This window comes from Aptenodytes forsteri, unplaced genomic scaffold (assembly GCF_000699145.1).
Source record: "Aptenodytes forsteri isolate BGI_AS27 unplaced genomic scaffold, ASM69914v1 Scaffold360, whole genome shotgun sequence".
NCBI classification, from domain to species: domain Eukaryota; kingdom Metazoa; phylum Chordata; class Aves; order Sphenisciformes; family Spheniscidae; genus Aptenodytes; species Aptenodytes forsteri.
This window is the reverse complement of record NW_008796109.1, coordinates 610,921-634,492: the sequence shown is the minus strand read 5'-3', so window position 1 is coordinate 634,492 and position 23,572 is coordinate 610,921. Positions and strand designations below refer to the sequence as shown.

The following is a 23,572-nucleotide window of genomic DNA, read 5'->3' as shown; positions in this document are numbered from 1 at the left end:
CAGAATATTTTTACGCCATGGCATGCGCAAGGTGCTGTGGGGCAGCTTCTCCACTCCCGCTCCCCTGGGAGTGGAGCAGACTCCCTGCTGCCACCGCCGGCCATCCCACCAGGACGGTCAGGTGAACCCGACCCTCTCAAGGCATAGCAGTGACATTCCTCACTCAGGGATTGCAGTCTACAGTGCCTATTTGGCTGTGTAGAGAGACTTCTCCCCCACCAAAAAATCCTCATGTGAGTTTTAAATCACTTCTCTATTGATGTTGTTTCATGCAAACATCGCATTTATAGGACATGGGATCCAACAGCATAATTCCATGTGAGGTGGAAGTAACATTACCCTAAATACTGATATTTTGTTTTAAAGACAGAGGTTCTTTTTATTTGCCTCCTGGTTTGTGACATTTGCTCCTCAGATATGAGATATTGCTAGATACTTAGTTTTAAATGGAAGCTGAGATAAAGATTCAGTTCCTGGGATTGTGTTTAAGAAGAATCCCAAATACTGTAAGATTTATAGTGAGCTAGCAACAATCCCAAATATAATAAGATTTATAGTGACCTAACAACACTGGGAATGAAAATATCTTTCTGATATTACGGCATGTCTAGCATAGAAGTGCTGTGGGTTTTCAATTTATTACTTCCTACTTGTTCTACAAAATAGAAAATTTGGATTAGTGCATGCACTATAGAGCTGCTGATGTAAAGATCCAGGCCTCCCACCCTTTGCTATCATATGTGGTGCTGACTACTGGGAGAAGTCACATTGTCTACCCAACATTGTAATGCTTTGACATATTGTCTGTAAGACACCTGCATGCAGACAGACTTGAGTGGGAAAGCCGGAGGCCTGGTCACCGTGGGGTGCTTTCTGGTGAGGCTTGCTGCAGGCGAATGGCCAGATTTTGCTGCCGTTGCTCCTTTACTAAGGGCGTGGGTGCATTCCCCTGCACATGGTAGAGCTTTCTCCTGCCAGAGGCCTTGCTCTGTGAAAACAGGAACGGCATCATCTATCAAAAAGGATGTCCTCCTGCACCTCATCAAGCTAGTTATCTCCCTTGTGTAATCACAACACAGCTCCCTTTGGCAGGGGACCCTCGGGCATGACTTCTTCCAGCGCTTTTAGGTTAGGAAGAGTAATGGACTTGATGGCTCTGCAGGCAGTGACTTCTCTGGGGGGCAGGAGGGAACTGCCATCCCCCCGTTGTGTCTGGCAGAGGGGCTGCCCCAACAGCTAAAAAGCTGCAATGACCTGTGCCAAGACCGTGACAACAGTGGCGGAGCCGCTGGGGAGAGTTTCTGTCCCTGCAGGTTGAGCCGGACACGCGTGTTTTCTGTGTGGTTTTAGCAAGATAAACCCAGAGGGCTTTGGGGAGCTGTTGGGAAGAGGAAACGATGGCTGTGGATTGGGCACGTCACCAAAAGCATCCCCGGGCAGCTGGGGAGCATTGGCCCAACAGAGTCAATCAGAGGAAGTCCTGCCCGGTGGCACCAGGGAGATGATGGTCTTGCAAAACCTCATTGTCAGGTACACATGCATGTTGGCAGTGCGTTGTTCTCAAATCCTGCCTACACACTTCCCCTGCGCCATTAAAACTAAACAATATTTTGGCTGAGGAGGGCTCTGACTGCAGTGGCCAGGGGCTGCCGGCAGAACTCTAGGTATGCAAACACAGTCAGGTTTGCTGTGCAAACCATGGTTCATTCATAGATGGGATGCTGCAGACCAGGGCCAGTCCTGTCAGTGGGACGATTGCACGGAGAAGTCCAAGGGAAGGTAAAAACAGGAAAGCTGTTACCCACCCATGTGTGTACGTGGGGCTGAGTTGCTGGGCAGCACAGGGGTGCAGACCCATAACAGCTGTATGTGGACGGTGTGGCCCCAGTGATGTGCTGACTCCCGAGATAGGCTGGGATAAATCAGCAAGGTTAACAACTGAACAGGGAAATCTTGCTGGGAAACACGTCCTTGACCTTACTATGCAGCCTCTGGGGGATCCAGCTCAACCAGCCGGGGCAGAGCAGAGAATTGCTATTTGTATGGTGTCCTACATTTTATAATGACTGGTTTGTATTTTATTAAAACAGAACTACTAGCGTCTGGGACGGAGGGATGAGGGTGTTTACTGTGTTGGCAGCACTGAGACCAGGCTCACCCTGTTACATTGCACTGTTGCAGGGTGCAACGCGGCTCTGAAGCCGGGGCCGGGGCTGCTGGGCACAGCCGGAGCAATACTGGGCAGCCAGGGGGAGCGGCTGAGAGCCCGCAGCCCCTGGGGATTACAGATAGGCCTCATGTTTAGCATCACTGTTTTCAAGTAGCCATAAAAAGAAATGTTTGTAACATTTTAGGGCCTGAGCGGGAATACTGGCTCCATTGAAATCAGCAGCATAACTCCCCCTGAATTCCACACAGGCGAGATTTAACTCTCTTGGCACGAAGGCACTCAGCGTTATCGATTTCCTTGCTGCAATTGTCTTTACTAGAGGTACAAGCATCGGTCATGTGCATTAAATGAGGATAAATAAACAAGGAAAACTGCAAATGATGAAAAGAAAGTCTGCAGCTGAATCTAGCATAAATTGTTCCCATTTATGTATTTCCTTCACCGCTCTCATCCAAATCACGATGAACAAAGAATTCTCTGAGATGCAATTTATGTAATCGCAAGGAACCCAAACTACTAGTTTTTACTGAAAATTCTCAGCGCGGCATTTTCCATCATCTCCAGTAAAAGGAAATCAATGTCTCCGGTTTGGATGTTTCCCAAGGAATTTTCTTTCCATATCTGAAAGCATCTTGTGTTCACAAAGCCACTAATGAGTAAATGTGATCAGAATGACATTGATTTAAATTTGGGTAAATAACAAGCCTTGGGGAGAGGTGCAGGGCCCAATAGTTGGGTTCGCTTGGGTTTCTGTTCATATCTGCTTGGTATTTTTATTTTAGGAAAGCAGAAAAAACTCTGTATGTTCCTGAAAGAGAGGGGAAAAAAAAACCTTTTGAGATATGTTACTATTTATTAATATCCCTCATCAGACTCAACACTTCCGTACAAGGCGCGTACCGCTCACCAGCCTTGCCCTCTGATCACCTCTCCTGGTTAACCTTCTCCCTTATCAACATCTTTCTGGCAGAAGATGCTGGAATATCTTTGGGAGGGAGCATCTGCAGGACGGCAGCGTGGGGCTGCAGCCACAACGTGCTTGCCAGCGCGCGGCATCCGGCACCAGCACGCCCGAGCCCCGCTGTCACCGGTGCGCTGGTAGCGACCGCATTTGGCAGGCCGATGGGATGCACAAAAGCACACTGCTGCCATTCAGCTCCAAAACAAGCTCTAAATCTCCTTCCAGGCCGGGGCAAAGCTTCCTCTAGCTGGATCCTGGCAGCTGTGGAGAAAAGCCAGGTCCCCGCCAGGAGTGGTGCCAGCAGTGGCAGGGCTGGCGGAGGCAGCAGCCAGCAGGCAAAGCCCGCGGGCGGGCGAGCTGGCAGCACCGGGGTCATTATTTCCAGGATACGTGAATCCTGGTGAAATAAAAGGGAAGCCTTCATCAGCTGGAGCGTATCAGCCTCATCCTTTGGTAGGAGTGGATTTAGGGAGAGAAGGCTGTGATCCCCGAAAGTGGCACCGGCAGGCTCGCCTGCTGCCTCTCGCTGGGCACCCCGCAGCACCTCCCGGCAAGAAACGATGGTCGCCCTTCGCTGCTGCACACCTCCTTGCTGTCCATAGGAGGCTGGCCGGTGTTTCGGGTGGCGTGGGTGGTTATCAGTGAGGCAGTGGGGTGGTTTGAGGAGGTTTTAAGCCGCTGCTGGGAGCAATGCATCGGGCCGTTAGGCTGCATCACACCCTCAAACACTCGTCAAGTGACTGATTGAACTGTTGCTTACAAATACTGTAGTTCATCAAGCCTTCAACAGCTATTCAGTGAAGAGCTATTTAACTACTTAGAAAGTGTCACTGTAAGTTAAATATACCAGTAACTAATACGTGTTGTAAATGTGTCATTTTATGCCAATAGTAGTTATGTGAATTATGTGCTGTTTCACACTGTAGGCAGCTTGACCAGCAAGTTTAAAATAAACCTCTTCAAGAAAATTAGCTATTTTTATCTAGTTCTCTCAATTTTCAGCTTGAGCCAATATTTACCTATTCAGTCAGTCCCAGGTTAAAATAAAGACTGACTGATAAGTATTTGTTTAAATTTCAGAAGCCCCCCACTTTTCTTTCTCTCTTATCTCGGTTTTCTTGACTATCAGCTTGCTGTCGCTAATTGCCATGCCTAATCACTTTTCCACTAGGAAGCAGCCTGGGACTCATAGGAGCCAAATATTTGGAAATCTGGGCTTTATTTGTTAAAAAATACACCCATTCTGGGGGGGGAAGGTTAATGAAGAGTCCCTCACCTGAGCGTCACCTGCAGGACTGCCAGTCCCTGTGCTGGGCCACGCCGCGTACCAGCGGCACTGACCTCTGCTTTAAGTTAATGGCGAAATGTTGCTTTGCACCCGTCGGGTCCAGACAGGGTATAGGGGATCACGGGGGGTCACTTTGCGCACATGGGGTGGAGGTGGATTTGCTGCTCCCGCCGCTTGCAGAGCGGGAAGAGCATCGCGAGAACCTGGTGCATGGTCCCGGGGGATGCTCCAGCCACCATCCCCCCCCCCGGCCGGCCACAGGGCTGCCTGACATCCTCCTTTCTGCTTCCCTTGCTGCATTTCTCTGCCCAGGTGATATACCGAGCCCTGTCACCGCCTTACGCTGCGGAGGACCCATACAGCGCAGAAGCCCAGGCACAGCTGAAGATCACCAACCTGCGTGTGCGGCTGCTGGAGCGGCAGGGCTGCCCCTGCCTCCCGGCAAGCCTGGCCCCCCGGCCGCTGCAGCCCCCGCCGCCCCTGCACTACGCCGTCTACGACTTCATCGTGAAGGGCAGCTGCTTCTGCAACGGCCACGCTGACCACTGCGTTCCCGTCGCTGGATTCAAGCCCATCAAGGCAGCCGGTGTTTTCCACGTGGTATGTACACGCACTCAACAATGTCTGCACTGCAGGAGAGCAGAGTTTTAAAAATAGTAGGGAATGGTATAGAGTATGGTATAGGTCCAAGTATACGGTATTTGACATGCGATGCCCTGAATTCCAAGCACAGAGAGCGAAAGCGGTCTTTACAAAGGAGGTGGTCTGAGGCTGAGGTGCTGGGCTTCCCTTGTGCCTTGGTGTAGGGTCCACCAGGACTCTCATCCTTCAAGCGTACTCCACAGTAATTTAAGTTTGTTTATTTATTTCGGGTGGATCCTTAAAATAAATTAGAATTGCTGACTCCCTTCTTCCCCCAAACACTAACTCTCAATAACACAATAGCTAAAAGATAATAAATGCAGGGCATTTTGATGACAGAGAGGGAGGAGAGCTTCTTCGAATGTACTAGGGGGTCTTGTGATTGCCATTGTTTCTGGAGGATCCTCAAATACTGGGTTGGCTCCTGAACTGAGAGGCAGGAGAGCTGGGGTTTGCCTCTCACTCCCAGGCTTTCCATTGCACTTTGCAATACCTTTCTCCAGATAAAAACCCTGTGCTCAAGTTTCGAGGGAACTCCCATCACAAGACCTCTGAGCTCAAATCCCTTGGGACTGACCAAGACCTAAACCCCAGTCCTCCCACATCACAGAGAAGCGAGAGCCGCTAACCCGTTGGGGAGGTGATGGGCACAGCAGTGGCCGATGTGTTGGACACCTGTGGCATGGCATGCCTGCACCCTGCCAGCCCGGGGACACCCTGGTCTCACTGCCCCCAGCACATCTTGTCCTTTCTGCCTGTCTTGGCTGGCTCTGAAAGTCCTGGCTTTGCTGGTGGAGGAGCAGCAGGGAAAGCCAGGGCAGTCAAACATATCGCGCTGAATAATGTTAGAAAGGGAAAGATCATGAAAAAAAGTAAGGCAGTTACTCAAGGTAAGGAGGTCTGGCATCTGTCTAGCTCTTTGGGGAACTCTCATTTCACTTAAATTATGGTCTCAGGCATGAAGCAGGCAGCATGTTTCCCTTCTAATGGAGCTAGTCTTGCAACATCTTGAAAATACACCAATTTGAAAGCGTGCAGCGCTATGATTGATAAGGCTGTTTCAAGTAGCACTGCTCTGCTTTCCGCAGATGTTCCCTGAGCGAAAATCTTTGAAAGGAGCTGTTTGCTCAGGATTATTTCAGTGGGATACAATTGCACGGGAGCATGCCCCAGAGCACTGCTGAGAGCTGTAACAGAGCCTGCAGCCAAATAAGCTTCCGTTACAGCTATAGCCTATGGAAACCATAGGGCACAGGTAACAGGCGGTGCTGTGGGAAGGAATCAAGTGCCAAAATCACACTGAAAACCAAAGCAAGAAATAGCAACAAGCCCCTGCGCCAGCCCCGAGGGGACTGGAAATTCAACTCCGGTTATAAATGTGTATGTGGCAGGAGTCCCAAAGGTGACGTTTCTGCAGTAAGGCTGACTCATTTTACTGTGCCTTACAGCTTATTCCACATGTCCCATAAGTGATGGTGTAGGGGTGAGATAGCCCCATGGTTTGCAGGGAGGGTCAGGGAGTGGCAAGGTGTTTCCTCTCCCAATACCACTTTTGCCATCATAGGACCAGGGCAGCTGAGGTTGAGCCCGGTCTGTGCCAGGCTCCTGCCTGGCACGAGGCTGCTGCGATTTGGGGACTGCGGTGGCACCCCACTGTGCATAACGGGCTGGCATTTGCCGGTGCATTGCTTCAAGATGGGAAGAGAGGATTATTTCCAAGATGATAGCAAGACAGGTGTGTGTGAATGAACAGAAAAGGGATGAAAGATTGCAGGGTCTGTGGCTGCTTAGCTGGGAGAAGTCAGAGAAACTTCTGAAAAGAGAGTATGATTTCAGAGAGGGAGCATTTTTGTACATTTCAGCTGAAAAAGTCACATAAAAGATAATTCTGAAGAATTACAGTCAGTCATTCAAGTGTGAGATGGGAACTTAAGTCTTGTCTTTATGCAACTGTATCTACATGGGGTTTTAGCAGAACCTTCACTGTAAAACCAAGGACAGCAAAAGCTGGGAAGGACATTACCATTTCACAATATGATTATAAAATCTGGCTCTGTGCTTGTTTGGACCAGAGCACTCCTGAAGAATATCCCCTAAGTTAGAGAGTTAACATCACAATTTAAGCAAGTTTAAGATCCTTTCAAAAAAAACCCAAACCTTTTCCAAAAAAAAGTATACACAAGATTTCTTAACCCCCGACTTGGTCTTAGCCCACAGGCAAAATCCTAACTGCAGGCTTAGTTTCAGTCCCTACTTGGCCAGTGGAAGAACTGGACGTGATGTATTTATTTTTCTCTTTGGCTGCTCTGGGCTGTAAGCTGGTGCATCCTGGCAGCGCTGGGCATAGCTGCCAGGTCTCGGGCAGATCTCGCAAAGCGACCAAAAGCATTTCAGCCATCTCACCTAGAGAGGATCTGACAAAGCCACATGGGGATGCAGGGATGCTGGTGGCTGCTGCCCAGGTGGGTTTGGTGCAGGAGCCTGACCCAGGGGGCCAGGATGCTCCATTCAGCTTGGGACATCGGCCCGGTTTGCTGCCGCGGGATTCCTACCATCGGATGCATTTTTTCTTGACAGCTGGGCCATTGTGTGCTGGGAGTGGCTGAAGGGAGGCTAGAAGTCCAGCTTGGCCGTGAGATAATACTGGCCTGGGACATCCTTGGGGCATGGGAGTGAGATGTGAACAGGGTGGCTTTGTGGACAATGAAGGTCTCCTTCCACCCCAGCAGAAGCAGCTCTAGCTCCATTCACTGGGGTGGGATAACCTCCTTTGTGACCCCTCTGAGTCAGGTCAGAGCAAAGGTGGACTTTACAGAGTCCAAACATTCACTGTGAGAAAAAATTGTTTCATGTTAGCCCCAACAGCAAAAAGCAATAGCTGAGACCTGGTAAGAGAAGAGGTTTGTTTCTGTGCCCTCACTGCCGTCCAGCTACAAAACTCTCCGTGATGCTCCTCTCCACGGAGGTCACTGCGTGGGTACCACAGAGCAAAGCTTGCCAGTGATTTCCCTCGCCCACCCTTTCTCCTAAAGGAGAAAGTCATTTACATAGGGAAGCTCTGGGTTCTTTTTTGCATCAGAAATGCCATGTCAACCTTTAGGGGAATTCTGAGTATACAGGTGGGTCTCCTACTCTAGGGGAGTGTATCTTTCCATGAGCCGCAGGGGAAGCCTACAGAGAGGACCTGGCTGCCTTCCAACGACAGCAAGGGCTGCTTCTCATGGGTAGTGTAATCCTGACTGTTCCTTGTTATACACTTGGTGAAACAGACAGCTGTCAGGGTGATACAGATACACTTCCTTCTCTTCCCCACTCTTCCCAAATTTATTCAGAGGGTCACTACCCAAATCTCATCAACAACAGCCCAATGCATGCCCAGGAAAAAATGTGCATGGACAAACGCACCTCACACCATACCATGCAAAGCAGTTGGATCAGTTTGTGAGCTGCGTTACATGGCAAAACACCCATGTGAGTAGAGAAATGGATTCACAGACACAGGAGATCCCTCCTGATCTTCAGTGGCTGTGAGAAGACTGGTTTTTTTGGCTGATCTGTGGTGTAGGAACTTCTCGCCCCTTGCCAATACCTCTGCGCATGGAGCTGTTGCAGTGCATGCTTGGCCCCTTACCAGCTAAAGCATCCCCATGGCCTGCTTGCAACTATGGCAAGGGCCATGAAAGAGGAGGTCAGCCTGGAGATAAGTAGGATCTTGCAATTGAGCACTCCAAAGTGGGGAAAGCAAACCCAGAGATACCTCACCTGGGCTGTGCAGTTCTGTCTCAAGGTGAGGGCAGGAATTCATCCATCTCAGAGACTCCTTGGCCCTCCCTGACTGCAGAATCCTGCAACAGCTAAGTGGTTTTCATGGTTGGCCTGAGTTATCAGTCTTAGAGGGCTGTATCCTTGCTAGGGCTTCCTGCTTTTACCCCTATGAGATGAGATCCCATTATCAACTGATGACTTCATTATCTCATTGATAATCCAATATTATCAACTATCTAATGTTTCCCGCTCTGTCCTTCCTTTCCTCTCCTGCACTGCTGCTAGTGCAGTCCTATTTACACATCTTTCACCTGCATTGGACAGAGTGAGAACAAATGAAGCGGTCCGGTTTTGTTCATCCTCTTGTTCTCTTTCTCCCTCGATGACAGTTTTAATAACATGATACAGCAGCTATCTTTGCTCTGAAGAAAGGAAGTGGGAAGCTAGAACTTAGGGATGCAGAAGCTTCAATGGACTTAAGACATGTGCCCAAAGCAGTTTGGTGTGGTGCTGCTGCCATGCCGAAACGGTACTGCTGCAGTTACGCTCATACGCTTCTTTAGTAGTCCAAGGTGCTGTGTCAGTGTAAGTCAAGGACTTTTCCAGGAACTGGGCTTTATTTTCTAGGCTGAACAGACAAACTAGTTCAGGAACCTGATCAGTAAATGCATCTGAACTTGATTTCTGGCAGCTGCCTGACAATTAGGTACCAAACCCCAGATATACCTCACCTGATTTTAGGCATGCGTTTGATGTACCCAAGTTAGCCAGCTGATCTCCCCAGGCTCCTTCCATAGTTATGAAGGGGTGGGGGGATACAGTACGGTTGGGATCCCGGGTAGACTGAGCTACTGTGCTAAAGCACTTCTGTATAGTCGCGCAGGGTGAATATTTCTCCCCCTTCCCATGTGGCCAACCCAGTGGCTGTTATAAATTGTTATCGTGCTACTGACATCAAAAGATGCTGAAGGTCGTCTCCACCAGCACTGACAGAAGCCTATTGTACAAGGAATTAAAAAAAACCCCACCAGACGGCCCCCACACCCTGGACAACAAGCTTTGTATTCTTTCACAAGAATGAGATAGGATATGAGAATTTTCTCATGCATAAATTTGGTTGTCTGGTGCTTTGGGAAAGAATACCTCCCCGCGTGCTGACAGCAGCCAGTAGGCATCGGTTCTAAAATTGGCACGGTGGCTCGAGTGCAACACAGTTTGAAAGCTATTGTTAGAGACTCGACGTGAATGCTGTGATTTTCCTTTAGGCTGATATCGTGCCCATTTTCCATGAAAGTGAAAAAAAAACCAAAAAAACCAAGAAAACACAATTTTAGCAGTTCCAAGAAAGAAACTCTATTAAACGCAGTTGCCCCTCCCAGCTATTTAGCCTATTTAGACTATCAGGTCTTTGGGACATTGATTTGCTTTTAATGTGCATTTGTGTTGGACTCTATATAGTGGGTGAGTTCTTGCAATATAAATCAATTCATAACAGGTGACTGAAAGCATTTTTCCCTTAACGCAGCATTTCTTTCTCACTGCCCAACATTTTGGAACATGCTAAATAGGGAGGAAAGTATTTTATAAGATTTGACTAAAGAAAAAAACCCATGTATTTACAATCTGAAAGGAAGCGCTGGAAGGTTATAATTCAGCAACAAAAGGCTCTGGAAGGAAGCATGCCCTAGCAACTGTCTTTGTATAGAGAAATCAGTCGCTCATTTATCTTACAGAAGGCAACTTTTGTAACACTGTTTGCATTGTGCCCTCTAATGACTGACGTTGCGACAGGGCTGTCGAGCTAAGAAGGGAAACAGTGTGAAAGTGAACTGGGATGTAAAGACCCCATGACAAAATGAAAAATGGTATGAGAAGGCTTTGCCGCTTAAATGAGTCAAGAGCCGTGTGAATGCTTAAAGCAGTGAGACGTACTGGGAATTGTGTTTGTGTACTTAGCGATGCTCCAGAATGACCCAAGTGGGTACGCCTTACAGCTAAATGTGAATCGAGGTGAATGAAAAGGGAGGAAAAAATGTCCTCTTTCCCTTGTTGATGCGTGGGGGTCACATTCTGCCTTCAGAAAGGTGCTGAGACGCTGGAGAAATCCCCGAGGCCGGGTACATCATTTCCCTGCTATACTTTGGGTCCCAGCAGAGCTGCCGGGCTGCTTTCTCAGCCCCGGCTCCCAGCCGCTCCCCAGCATGACACAGAATTTACAGGGCATAGCAGTCTTGCATCTGGCCCTCCTACAGCTCTTATAGGCATTAATTTCGCCTGGTGTAGACAGTCTGTTGGCTGTTTTTTGCCTGCCGCTGCTTCTTTTTTCCTTCTATTACCTCCTCTTCTTGTCCTTTCTTTCTCCTATTTTCAGCTGTCACAGTATATCTTTATAACTAAAAAAAAATACTTGTCTGCCTATGGGCTGCAAGAAAGGGCTTGCTAATATTCACCTGCTTTTTGTTTCCAATGCATAAAAATCTTTTCTGTCATGCTGGAATTATGTAGAAGAAAAAAGAGATTTTCTTCAATGGGATAAAGATAGGATGGAGAGATGTTTAAAGCAGACCTCTTTTGGGGGGTAATCGTTATAATGCTATTGAAAGTGAATAAATACATCAGCCTGAGGCAAGGTTTTTGAAGCACTTAGGTCTGACTTTCATTAGATTTCTGGAAAAAAAGGAACAGGGGAAAAAAGGTATTAACTAAAGAGTTGCACTGAGAAACAGGCTATTAAAGAGCCCGTTTCCCTTCCCTCGCCCAGTTGACATGGGTCATTTAGCTGTTTAGCTTGTTCATTAGCAGGTCTGTGCCCCGCTCTGCCTGGCTGAGAGGGGTCAGGGCCACCGTGGGACCCAGGGGGACCTCACAGAGGCAGAGTTTTCTTGAGGTCCAGCCTGTTTGAGCAGCGCCACTGTAAAGGCTCAGCACCATGGGAATTGGGAACCCAGCTGCCTTTTCCAAAGCTTGCTCCCAAAGACTGTAGCCTGAGCGGCTGCATCTGATGCAGAATTGGGGCCAGCCGGGCCGTCATGTCCTGTGCTCCCATGGGTGCTCACCCAGACACGAGTCCCACTGAGATTACGAGTCCCTTGCCCCATGGCAAGCAGGGGCACATGGGTTTGCAAAGTGTGCACAGCAGTCTGGGGCACCGAACGGCCATCCCAGCCCACACCAGGCTGAGCAGCTCCTGCAGAGGGAGTGCAGGACCCACAGCGGGATCTGGGCTTGGGAGGGAGCGTCTGATGAAGATGCTAATGCATCTGGTTGTGATAACCCCTGGAGGAAAGGAGACTGCAAAGCAGCGCCCTTGCGATAAGGACTGGCAATGGGTGGTTCCTCCTGACCCAGGCTGCGGCAGCACCCACTGGGTGCTCAGCACTGGCCCCAGGAGCAGGTTTCCAGCCCTGCCGAGTCAGCTGGGGAGCCCGCACCTTGAGGCCTCTGTCCTGATCCTGCTCTTGCCGTTATGCAGAAGTCGGAATGGCACTATTCTGTTATTATTTAATCTTTTCAGCCAGACCGTTCATTTCGTCCCCTCCTGGGTGCATCGTACATTTACAAACAATCAATATGAGGAGCATCATGCCCTGCTCTGCCTCAGGGGCTCTCTAGACACCAGCTGGCTTGATTTGCTTGATTTGATATTGTTTTTTAAGTTTTAAAAAACTTTCTTTAGAGTTCACATACAGATTATGAAGAAGTTTGGTGCACAGGTATTCAGCAGTTTACTTATTAGCTCTGCATGCCAAATTAATGGCTGCACATCAGGGTCTTGGGATACCCATCCTCTTCTGTTTTATTTTCACCCACCTCCCCCTATTCTGGCAATGCGGCATGCTCTATTATACAGTACTTGGGCTTTCAGAAAATGCAGGCTCTTACTCCTTGGGACCGTGAGTGCTCCCTTGGCAGGGAGTTTTGCCTCACTCTCTGCTGGTGTCTTGGGATGCTTAATCCTTTGAGGGTTTCTTAGGTGCTGCTGAGTTTCAGTTTCGTATATTATTAATGCTGGGCAGCTGCTGGCTGATAGTTTAAGTCCCCACTGATTCTTTGTGCGGCTTTGGCAAGGGGGGAGCTGAATTTAAGGGGTGAGGCTGTAGGCTGCAGGCACAGGCAGGGAGAGCATGTGTCCCTGCACTAATCCCAAGAGTCCCTGTGTCTGAGACATAGCCCTGTTTGCAAGTCTTCTCCCACGTCCTTCTTACTTTGGCACCACGATCGCCGAAGCACCAAGGGACCACCTGGTTTTGACCATGGCACCCTCTGGCTCCCTCAGGTCACCTTCCCCTCCTGCTCACACACATCCTGGGTTCTCTGGCCACAGATGTGGTTCAGGCTGCTACAGCCTGTTTAGAACTAACCACTCAATGGCCAAAGGGCTTGCAAGAAACCCCTATCAAAATGGCATCAAAGAGTTAGGGCTCCATTAAAACCACCAGAAGATGACCACATGACTAATACAAGTTTAACCAATTTCTGTTTCCATGTGGGTAGATGCTTTTAAAAGTGTGTAAAGTAGCTCTGTAACATTGGTCTGTGTGTGGACTTTGCCTAAAAAATATTCTCATCTCTGCCTTGGATAAGAAATTTTATTGCAGAGTGTTGATTTAGGAAAGTGAGAGTTTGAAGAACGTTTTGTAGGTGGTAGCAAAAATGAAAATATGAAACACAAGACACACTTTGAGAACTAAATATTCCCTCTGCAAATTTGTTCTGTTTCTTTTCTATATTTGCTTCTCATTCTTTTCAAACATTAGCACACATTTAAGCATATATCAATACGATAAGCCAGACAGACCAACTAGTATCTGTGGTGAGACCAACTGATATCTGCGATGAGGCCAAAATAGCACAGAAAGCAATGTTATCTTAATATTTGTGCTTTCGCTCAGATGCTTGCACATTCTGTCTGACTCCGTCTGCATCTGTCCATTGCTTACACAGTCCAGTTGCTGTACTGTATTTTGCTTATTCCTGCTTTGATGATCCAGACATTTTAATAAGTCAGGAAAGGATCACTTGAAAAGTTTTTGAAAGATTTTGCTATTTGCATTGCTGCTGGAAAGTCTTTTAAGGACTTTCAAGGTCAGTTTTGAAGTTTTGTCTGTACCGGTTACATCTGACCCCTGTGAGATAGCAGCTGAAATCTATTCATTAAAAATAAATAAATCAGAAAGTCATCATTAGCCAGGAGTGTGTGGTGTGTGTGTGCACCTATGTAACAAGCAGGAGCTGTTTACAACATGTTCAAGGTCCTCTTCTGTTTTGTTTACTGTTCAGGTTTTTCACAAGAACCTTTTTCGTGGCAGGTCTCGGCGGCAAGTCATACAGTTAGGAACAGCACACTTGTAAAACCACAAGTTAAACAGAGTGGAAGCCAGCATTTTCCAGTAGCAGTTAAAGCCATGCCCCAGCTCCCGGCCAGATCACCAGCTACCCCAGCCACCCTGTGTTGCTCCCAATGCCGAAAGCAGCCGGTGGCTGGTGCAGCTCCCCAGTTCCATTGGTTTTATGGCCAACCTGTGGCATGAGAGCGGGGCCACGCCAGCAGGGCAGGCTGAGGTCTCTGGCTCATTACTGAACAGCAGGAGAAGCTGAACCACGCTCAGTTTATTGCCTTCCTTTCTCTATCGCTTTCCCCGCGACTGGTGAAGAAAGGGGCACAAGGGTGGTGAGGCACCACTCAGCTTGTGTTTCAGCAAACACAGGACACCGGTCATGCCTTGAGCCTGGCCATGCATCAGACATCTGGAGAGACTTGCAGCTGAAACGCCCGTAGTGAAACTGTATTTAAAAGCAAAACGTCGAGCAGAGTAAAGCTGCAAGCACAGGCAGCCACCGAAATAGCTACGGTAGGTAGCTGCCTGCCACGCTCCATGGCAAAAGGCAGGGTCTTCAACCTTGCCGGCAGAGCCACGCTGCTTCAGAGCTTGATTTCATTGCATCTAGGGGCTGCCTGGCTGCTCTTGCCCTCTGGCTACATCCTGTTTTCTTTGCATTTGCTAACAGCGTGAGTAATGCCAGCGGCTGACAGGGCAGCTGGCACCAACCATGCTATGCTGGCTTTTCATCTCTAATTACCCCCTTACACTAGGCTGTAGCTGTTAAATTACCTATCTGTCATGAAGATATCCAAGTACAGTCACTCACGGTCTTTGTGCTATCCCTGGTTCTTCCTTTGTGGGGCAAAAACTCTGCCTAGGATGAGTAGATAGCTATGTTTTGGGGGGTTTAATTTCTTTTTTTCTCATACTTATTTATGTTGGTGATGGCTGGGCACACAGAGCTGGGTGCTGAGGTTGTGAGTGCTATTCCTGCAGTGCTGCAAAGCTGTATTTGTGTTTGGGAGGGAGAAAACCAGAAAGATTTTACAGTGTGTCCCAAGGATGCTTTGGATCTTGGCTTTTTTTAATCTCTCCTGGAAATTCATGCTGCAGCTGGAAACTCTCTACTAAAGATGTTTTAGGTCTCAAAGAAAAGGTATGATTATATACTACCATGACATGCAGATCCGCAAATACTAATCTAATTGAAAATGTAACTGCAGAATATTTGTCTAGTTTAAGATACCAAGACAGACATCGTGCTAGCACTCTTTCTAGCCTATGTAATAGCATCTAGCTGATGCAGTATCTCCTGTACCTGGGCATTGCTCGTGCCCCAGCAACTCTTTGGGCTTTGCTGTGGGTGATCCTTGCTCTCTTTCCCCTACTAGGTCCATGGGAAATGCATGTGCAAGCACAACACAGCAGGGTCCCACTGCCAGCACTGTGCCCCGCTCTACAACGACCAGCCTTGGCAGGCTGCCGACGGCAAAACTGGAGCCCCCAAAGAGTGTCAGTGTGAGTAACCAGCTGGGAACAGTGCCTCCAGAGCCTCTGCCAGAGAAAAATGTTTCCTCCTTGCGCACCTTTCTCCTGTTTTTCCAAGAGGCAGCAGATACTGGGGTGATGGGCAGGTGGCTGCTCAGCAAGTGTAGAGCCAATACCACACTCCTGCCCAATGCCCACCGCATGTTTGTATGGTGGGGACGGCCCTGTTCGCAAAGTTCCTCACTTGGAAGTCCTCATGAGACCATGTTGTCTGTAGGTGTGGCCTTTCTGTAGGACTCAAGCGCATCTCCTTGAGACACGGTCTTCTGTTGCAGGCAGACTGCAGCCTGCCAGGGTGCCTTGGAGGTGATGGGGGGCCAGCATTGTCCCCTCCATGGGCACCGCTGACAAACATGTTTGCGGGAGGTATGGCCTTCTGCTGCTGGATGTCGGCTCTGCTCACCCAGCAGGCACTGGGGGCAGGATGAGCTGCAGGCTCTGGGGAGGTTTGAGGATTACTTCTGTGGTACCAGGGAGGGATGCTCAGGGTGAGTGCAGGCTGCAGGGGACCGCATAGGTCACGAGGTGATCTGCTTCAGTAACAGCAGCAGTCTAGCCAGAAGGGCGCTGAGAATTAACCGCACCACCCTGGGAAGGTTTGCAGGCATGCTAAGCACTCTCCTGCTGTGACTACCATGCTATCAACACTAAAGCTAGCATCAGCCTGCTGATATGGGCTGTGGTCACACCACACTGCAGTATGGATGTTCCCCAAGGGAGTGACAGTGAGTCCCTGTTACCACCAGCAGTATTTGATGTGCAGGGGTTGGAACAGATCTCACTTGGCCCCCGACTTCAGGCATGCGGGCATCCAGAATTCTTCCACTGCCAGCACAGGGAAAGGGGGATGTTCACCCTCTCTCACACCCCTCCCCTCCACCTGCCCTTTCCCTCTGTCACCTGCAAGGAGCATCCTGACAGCACCCGCGTGGCATTGCTGATTTCTAAAGCAGGGAGGGAAGGATTCAGCCCCAGCAGGACCAGTGAATGTGGGAGGTCTCCCTGCGCTGGTCTGACCACATTGCTGCCCTTGTACTGGGAAAGCCATACTGGAAATAAAAGAGTTAAATTATTTTTTCTTAAATGTCACCTCTAAAGGTTGGGAAGCGTGAATGAAAATGTGATGATACTTCATGCATTTGAATGAATAACGGGTTCATAGGTCAGGTCTCCCATTCCAAAACATGGTTTGGGTTTTTGTGTCTCTTTTCTATAAATCAACATCTTTCACTGTCTTAATGAGACTTTCTGTTCCCTTTGGCTTCGTCTCAGCATGCAAGTGTAATGGGCATGCCGACACTTGTCATTTTGACATGGATGCGTGGCTGGCATCAGGCAATCACAGCGGCGGCGTCTGCGACAACTGTCAGCACAACACAGAAGGGCAGCACTGCCAGCGCTGCAAGCCGGGCTTCTACCGGGACCTCAGGAAGCCCTTCTCTGCCCCAGATGCCTGCAAACGTAAGTCAGCAACCTTTTACTAGTAAAATGCTTCTATTAAGTGGGAGGGCGTCAAAGGAAAGGTGAGATCTTCCTGCTCCTCCTTGGAGCAATCTTCTTGCTTCAGTGCGGGACAGGGAGTTCTTTGAATTCCCGTATTGATGCTGTTTGCAAAAAGCAATGGTGCGGTTTGCAGGGCGAAAGCCTGCAGATGCTGTTGACAAATCTATCCCGAGGATCCCTGTAGCTTGGGGACAGGGGAAGAGAGATGATTCGTTGACTTTCTCCTGCTATTTTTGGAGTGCAAAAGCTGCATCATGTTTGCATGTTCTCCTTGTTTGGTGATTGCCGCAACCCCGGAAGCAGGGTGCCTCAGCCAACAGCTGGTGCATCACCCACCAGCGCATGTTCACAGCAGCAGCAGGTGGGTATGGAGGAAGAGATGGGAACACGAGTTAAGTGATATTCCAGAAGGCGTGACACCAGGGAGGCCAGGCCAAAGCCAATGACTCGGCCACATGTGAAATTAAATATTTCCCAAGCAAAAGCAGTGATCCAAAAGCCACAGTCCCCAGGGACCACTGTGAGGATGGTGACTCACCGTGGGGGACTCCGGATCCCCAAACCACGCTGAGCACATTACACTGGTCAGCTAAATATAGGGTGCAGGCTTGCTCTCTGCTCTGCCCCTACAGCCACCCACTGGCTTCACCAGATTTCTCCTCACTGACCCAAATCTGGAGGAGGACCTTCATGGGCGGCAAAAAAAAAATCCGACTGACATGCTGCTTGTGTCATTTGAGGGGACACTGAGCACATCTCTCTCCTCCAAAGGAGAAGCACCTGCATTTAAAGGAAGAGAAACCCTTCTGGGGTGGGGAGCTGCACCCTGGGGCTGGGAGGGTGTGTGCAGTTTCACTTTTGTCTGCGGGATTGGGTTGGGAACAACTGCTTTTGTCCCACTCCCTCGCTGCGCATCATCCTCATGAGATTCCCGGCGGCCCTGCCAGCCTGTTGCAGAAGTCCTCCTCCCCTCCACCTTTCACTCATTGCAAGGAGGAGCAGCAACAGCTGAATCGCCTGTTTTACAACCCTAATTCTCTTTATGAAAACAGAATTGACCACAGTTTCCCATTACTTGTGTAAATAATTATTTCACTGCTGTAGTATGTACACAAATTTGTTTTCTTAAACAGTAAATCTAATGACTTTTTAAAGTTCCTTTACCTACTTGTGTGCATCGAAGTTCCAAGTCTCCTCTGAAACATCAGATACTTTCCCTCTGTAATTATTGCCAGAACTTAGGCAACAAACTTTTGTTTTGGAGTTTCATTAGTAAAAATACAGGTTTAAATCTTGCACTTAGACCCAAAGCAGGGGCTTGAGGGTTTTTTTCTAACTCATGGATTCAGCCTTGCTGATTAAAAAAAAAAAAACAATTGGATTAATTGACTCCTGGTAGATAACGCAGGATGAAAGACTGAAATAAATTTTGTATGGGACCCTCAAGCTCCGGAATGTGCTTTTACTGGGGTTGTGCTACCTTCACTAGGATTGTAATTCGTGATGCTTTTTATGTGCCAGCTCCCATCAGGGAAGAGCACGCACTTTTCCGAGGCCATCGAAGCCAAGTCAAGCTTTGGCACTGATTTGAGCGCCGTCTTCTGGGCACCTAAAGATAATGCCCTTTACCTTGGAGGTGGTAGGAGTGGCTGCCATCTCCTGTGACGTCTCATACAGCCCATCAAGGAGATGGAGTTTCACAAGGGACCCATCGTAAGGTTTTCCTGGTGCCAAAATACCTGTCTAAATCCTGCGGCTGTTTGGAGGATCTGAGAGGGAGTCAAATGGCACCTCCCAGGCTGGCCAGCACGGAGCCTCCTTCCTTGCAAAACCAGATGGAAACAGAGGTCTCGGGATGTATCGCTGCAAAACAGCCATGGCTCAAAGGGAAGGCTGCCAACAGTGTGCGTGTGCCTGTGTGCAAGTTAGACCAGTGCTAATGAAGTCAGGCATTACATCATGTTATTAGCTATATGTTAGCCAAATCCCAGGAGACTTGATTAAAAAGTTTCTCCCAGCCCTTCTGGGCAGGAGGAAGCTGTGGAGATGAGATGATTAATGGGTATTTTTGTTGACATATGCTGGTGCTCGGTCCTCTCGGCTTTCTGCATTCATCTGTAAATCACTGGCCTGTGGCATTCCACTTTCCACATTTTTTCTCCCAAAAAAATGGCATTCCACTTTCCACATTTTTTCTCCCCAAAAAAAGTGTGTATGACATAAAGACTATAAATTTGTTTCCGTTACTCTTTAATGCAACAATCCAGCCTCTTTATGGACCACTATGTATTCACGAACTCTGGTATTTAAAGGCCAAAGGTAACATATATTTGACAAGAACTGTAAGATAGCCTTGAGTACAGTGAGCAAAAGTCTACATTTATTTACCTTCTGCATTAGGTACATCGACTTTGTTGCTCTTTTTTTTTCGGTGTTTGTGAGTTACACAGCATGAAGTACTCAAGTATCTCAGGGAGACAACTTTCCCCAGCATAAACTGGGTTCCACAAAAATGTAGGGATTATCTGAATGCTTTCCTTTCAGAGACCCTATTGACACAAACACACAGATTATTTCTCTCTGGGGATTTCAAACCCTTGCAAATGCTCTCCTCCCTAGGACCCCTTCACCGTTTCCCTTCTGGTCTCCTGCTGCCGGGGCTGCTCCCTGCACCTGGGGACCCGGCATCTCACGGGGGAGCCCAGCAGCTTGCAGGGCCGTAGCAAATGACTAATGACTGTTAAATTAAATTATATAAGACCGACTACAGCCTATGCATGTCACATTTCCAAGGACCGTGCCGTGGTCTGCCATAACAAGGGATGTGCGTGGTGCCCTGTTATTCTTTCTGGGAAGGCCCCGGCATTGCCTGCTTGCTTCTGGCTCAAGGCACCATTATTGCTCAACCATGGGGTAGCATTGAAAATTTAAAAATACCAAGGTCAAAGTAAATAAAGGAGTTGTTAAGCCATAATCTTTAAGGATACTTTAAAGATTCTTGTAGGCGAAGAGTGTATATAATATTTGCTCAGGAGTAGGTGTGTACCCGATAAAACGAGACATTCTGCAGTTTAAAACAGCAATCTGATGACTCTTTCCCCCCACCATACCTATCGGTCCCTTTCTTTACATCCCTCATGAATTTTTAAGCCTGAGCTACAGTATAATTGCAGACAATAAATTGGGTTTTATAATTGCCAAGTTTATTTTTACTTTTCAACTGTAGGTTTTTGAGGGTAAATATTTGTCATTTCCAAAGGTTAGCTGGCAGCTGAAGAAACCACAATAGTATCACCAATCCAGGGCGGGGAAATCCAGCTCCGCTGGAGTCCCACTCACTGGGTTTCGATCTCAATCAGCACATGCGATGCCAGGACAGGCGGCTGTTAATTCATATGTGCGTGGAAGTCACGTGCAAAATATTGCTATGTAGTACAGGGTGGTAAATTGGCATTTTAACGATGCTGCTTACAATCGAAAAGAAAGCAAAAAGATCAAGCTTGTGGAAGGTTTCTCTTGGTCCCAGGCTAGAGGTGCCCAGCCAGCCCTTCTCTCACTGGAGCTCCCTTGGCCATGGAAACCCCCAGCCTCGCTGGTGGGATGGCCATGGCACATGAGACAGGCACTGTCCTGAAGCCTCGCACTGAGAGTCTCGCGCTCTGTGCCCATGTATCCACCACGAAGTGCCATCCAACACTGTCTGTAGCTGCTTTATCTGCTGCTCAGCGGCTCCTCTCACCTTCCTGGAGGTGGGTCTCCTACTACCTGTGCTACCATGAGGTGCAGATTGAATGGAAGGAGGAAAACGGGATCTAAAACCAACACTCAGTGCAGCAGCCCATGAGGGAACAGTAGCTGCAGCTGCCAAATGTTGTATAATCAGTCCTGCAGTCCTTTTCTTCCTGCCATTGCCATAGTACGGAAGCACTTGGACCTATTTTCATGCATTTCTTTCAAAGTTGGTACAACGTGCTCACATTTGAGCTCTAGAGTCTCATTTCTGTGCTCGGTGTGTAGTGATGGGCTGCACTTTATGTCTCTGCATTGCTCAGCACGTTCCCACTGCAGCACATCACAAACATTTACCGTGTTGTAAATTTGCCACCCAAAGCATCCAGATTAATGCCACTTAACGTCATCTTGGGCCTCAACCCAAGATGCAAGACCAAAAAGCTTCAATTCACCAGCCACCTATGGGAAGCAGGTCGGCGCCTTGGTAGCTCATAAGGGAGCAGCCAGGAAGACAGGGTCCGTGGAGGTAGGTGTGCAGCCCTTGTAGAAATGACCAACCTTTACAACACATCTCTTTGCAGCTTTTATTAAAAAGTATAGCCAACTACATTCTCATTTTTGATTGCCATTTTAATTGCCTATGAGCTTGCTGCTGTATTTTTCGTAACAGCCTTTGTAAATTTAATATTCTTGCCTCACCATGGTGCTGCCACTACCATTAAATTTTCCATTAGGGAAAATAATTGTGCAAAAGCATTGTCTAAAACATAAAAAGCTCCAACCCCAGTACTGTTGGGTGTAAAACTCAGCTGAAACCTGACCGAAACAGGACCAAATCTCTCTCTGAGCACTGGGTTTAGCTCACTGACTGCAGGAGAATAGAAGAGCTTTAAGTGCTTGATATTTCCCCTGAAGGGGCTGAGGAATGCCAGAAATAGCCACCACATCTAGTAGGAAAACAGAGCATTTGGCTACGTGTGTCAGGTGTAAAACACTTCACAGACTTCAGGAGAAAGGTATGCGAGTCTCAGTGAGCACTGTTGAAAACTATGCTATTTACGGTACCGGAGTTCACTGCCTGCAGCTAGTTATGCCGTTTGTGGAGAGGCTTTCTAATCTTTTAATTTTATATAATTATATTTGTTTGGGAATGGAAAGGGTGGGGAAAATTTGGGGATTACTTTGGCAAAGGTTTTGGAATCGTAGTCACCTCTAAGTTAACTGCCAATATTAATCTATCCTTTAATATTTTGAAACAACACTCCAGGTATGTCAAATCCCTGAAACCACAAAAATGTTGTCAGAGCAAAACTAAATATATGTGCACAGCAATAAGTATTTTAAGAGAAAGAAAGGTTGTGTTGCATGCAGTGGCTTTTCTGCTTTATTGCCTTCACAGTTGCAAAATAAAAATATTCGTATTAGAATTTGGTGCAAATTTTCCCTCCAAATGAAATTTTCTCAGGAAATCCAATTTTTATGTAAATTGAGTTTTAGACAAAAGTCTTTCAGCAGGGAATTTTTTGCCATAATGCACAAGGCTGACCATAACACATCCTGGTCAGAGAACCAAACCCTGAGGGAAGGAGAGCACGAGTCACCCAGCTACTGGTACTGCGGGGCACTGTGTTGCCTGCTGGCCAGGCCAATTGGTCAGAGGTTTGGCTCACACATTTGATAACTGTATTTCTGATCTTTGAAAAGATTAACATCTTTTGGGGCAAAAAGATTGTAGTCTTAGAACAGATACAAATTACATTTATGCAAAAGAAAAATCCTAAGAAGTAGGCAAGAAAAACTTCACACCACCTATTTTAGGGCATCCTTTCTGATTTGTGAGAATGGCCATTTCTCCCAGTGTGTCCCAGTACACTTCCAGTGCATCGTTCTGCTGCAAGGGGCTGTGGGGGAGGAAAAAAGAGCAGCCAGCTTTTCTGACATGCACTCTGCAAACCTGTGTCCTGGAGTATATGCAAAAGCATATCTCTGAGCCGTCGGTGTCCTCATTCTTTTTTTTTTAACGTTTTGAAATGATAGGTTTAAAAGAAAATCAGACAGAAGCAGAGGGGTACCTTTTGCTCAGCCTCCACTTTAGTTAAAATGACCATTCTGAGGGGTTTTTTTTGGCCTCCTGGATGCAAGACAGTTGTTATTACTTTAGAAAGCAATTATGCTCTGATTCATTTTTGCAATGAAGCACCCACAGCTGCTTAAACATCATTGTGAGCCAGGCACATCCCTGGGTACTTGGCTGGACTAGAGTCCAGATTCTATAAGGAAAATAATAAAGACCTGTTTGGCAAAACATAACGCAAAACCAGGGTAGGCTGACTAATTAAGATACCTCACAAAAGTTAAAGTCATACAGTTTCTAAAGGGAGATTCTGGTCAGATTTATACGGGCGAGAGGGGAAAAAAAGCCCAGAAACATCATTGTCCCTAAGCAGAGCGGCAGTTTCACAGGTATCTCCTGCGCCTTCGTCCCACAGAACTTTTGCACTCACAAATGCTCTCTGTTCCCCCACGGTGTCCCCCGCAGCCTGCTCCTGCCACCCACTGGGATCAGCCACACTCCCCCTGGGCCCCCGCACCTTCTGCGACCCCAGCACCGGCGACTGCCCCTGCAAGCCCGGCGTGGC

The 23,572-nt window shown here is 48.0% G+C and overlaps 1 protein-coding gene across 1 annotated transcript in view; it reads left to right on the top strand.

The window, feature by feature from the left end:
• NTN4 (netrin 4) overlaps window positions 1-23,572 on the top strand; it is a 49,951-nt gene that overhangs the window by 18,100 nt on the left and 8,279 nt on the right. The window contains exons 3-6 of the mRNA XM_019474034.1: window positions 4,732-5,019; window positions 15,542-15,668; window positions 16,971-17,159; window positions 23,473-23,570. Coding sequence (XP_019329579.1) covers window positions 4,732-5,019; window positions 15,542-15,668; window positions 16,971-17,159; window positions 23,473-23,570 — 702 coding nt within the window. The remainder of the gene's footprint in view (window positions 1-4,731; window positions 5,020-15,541; window positions 15,669-16,970; window positions 17,160-23,472; window positions 23,571-23,572) is intronic.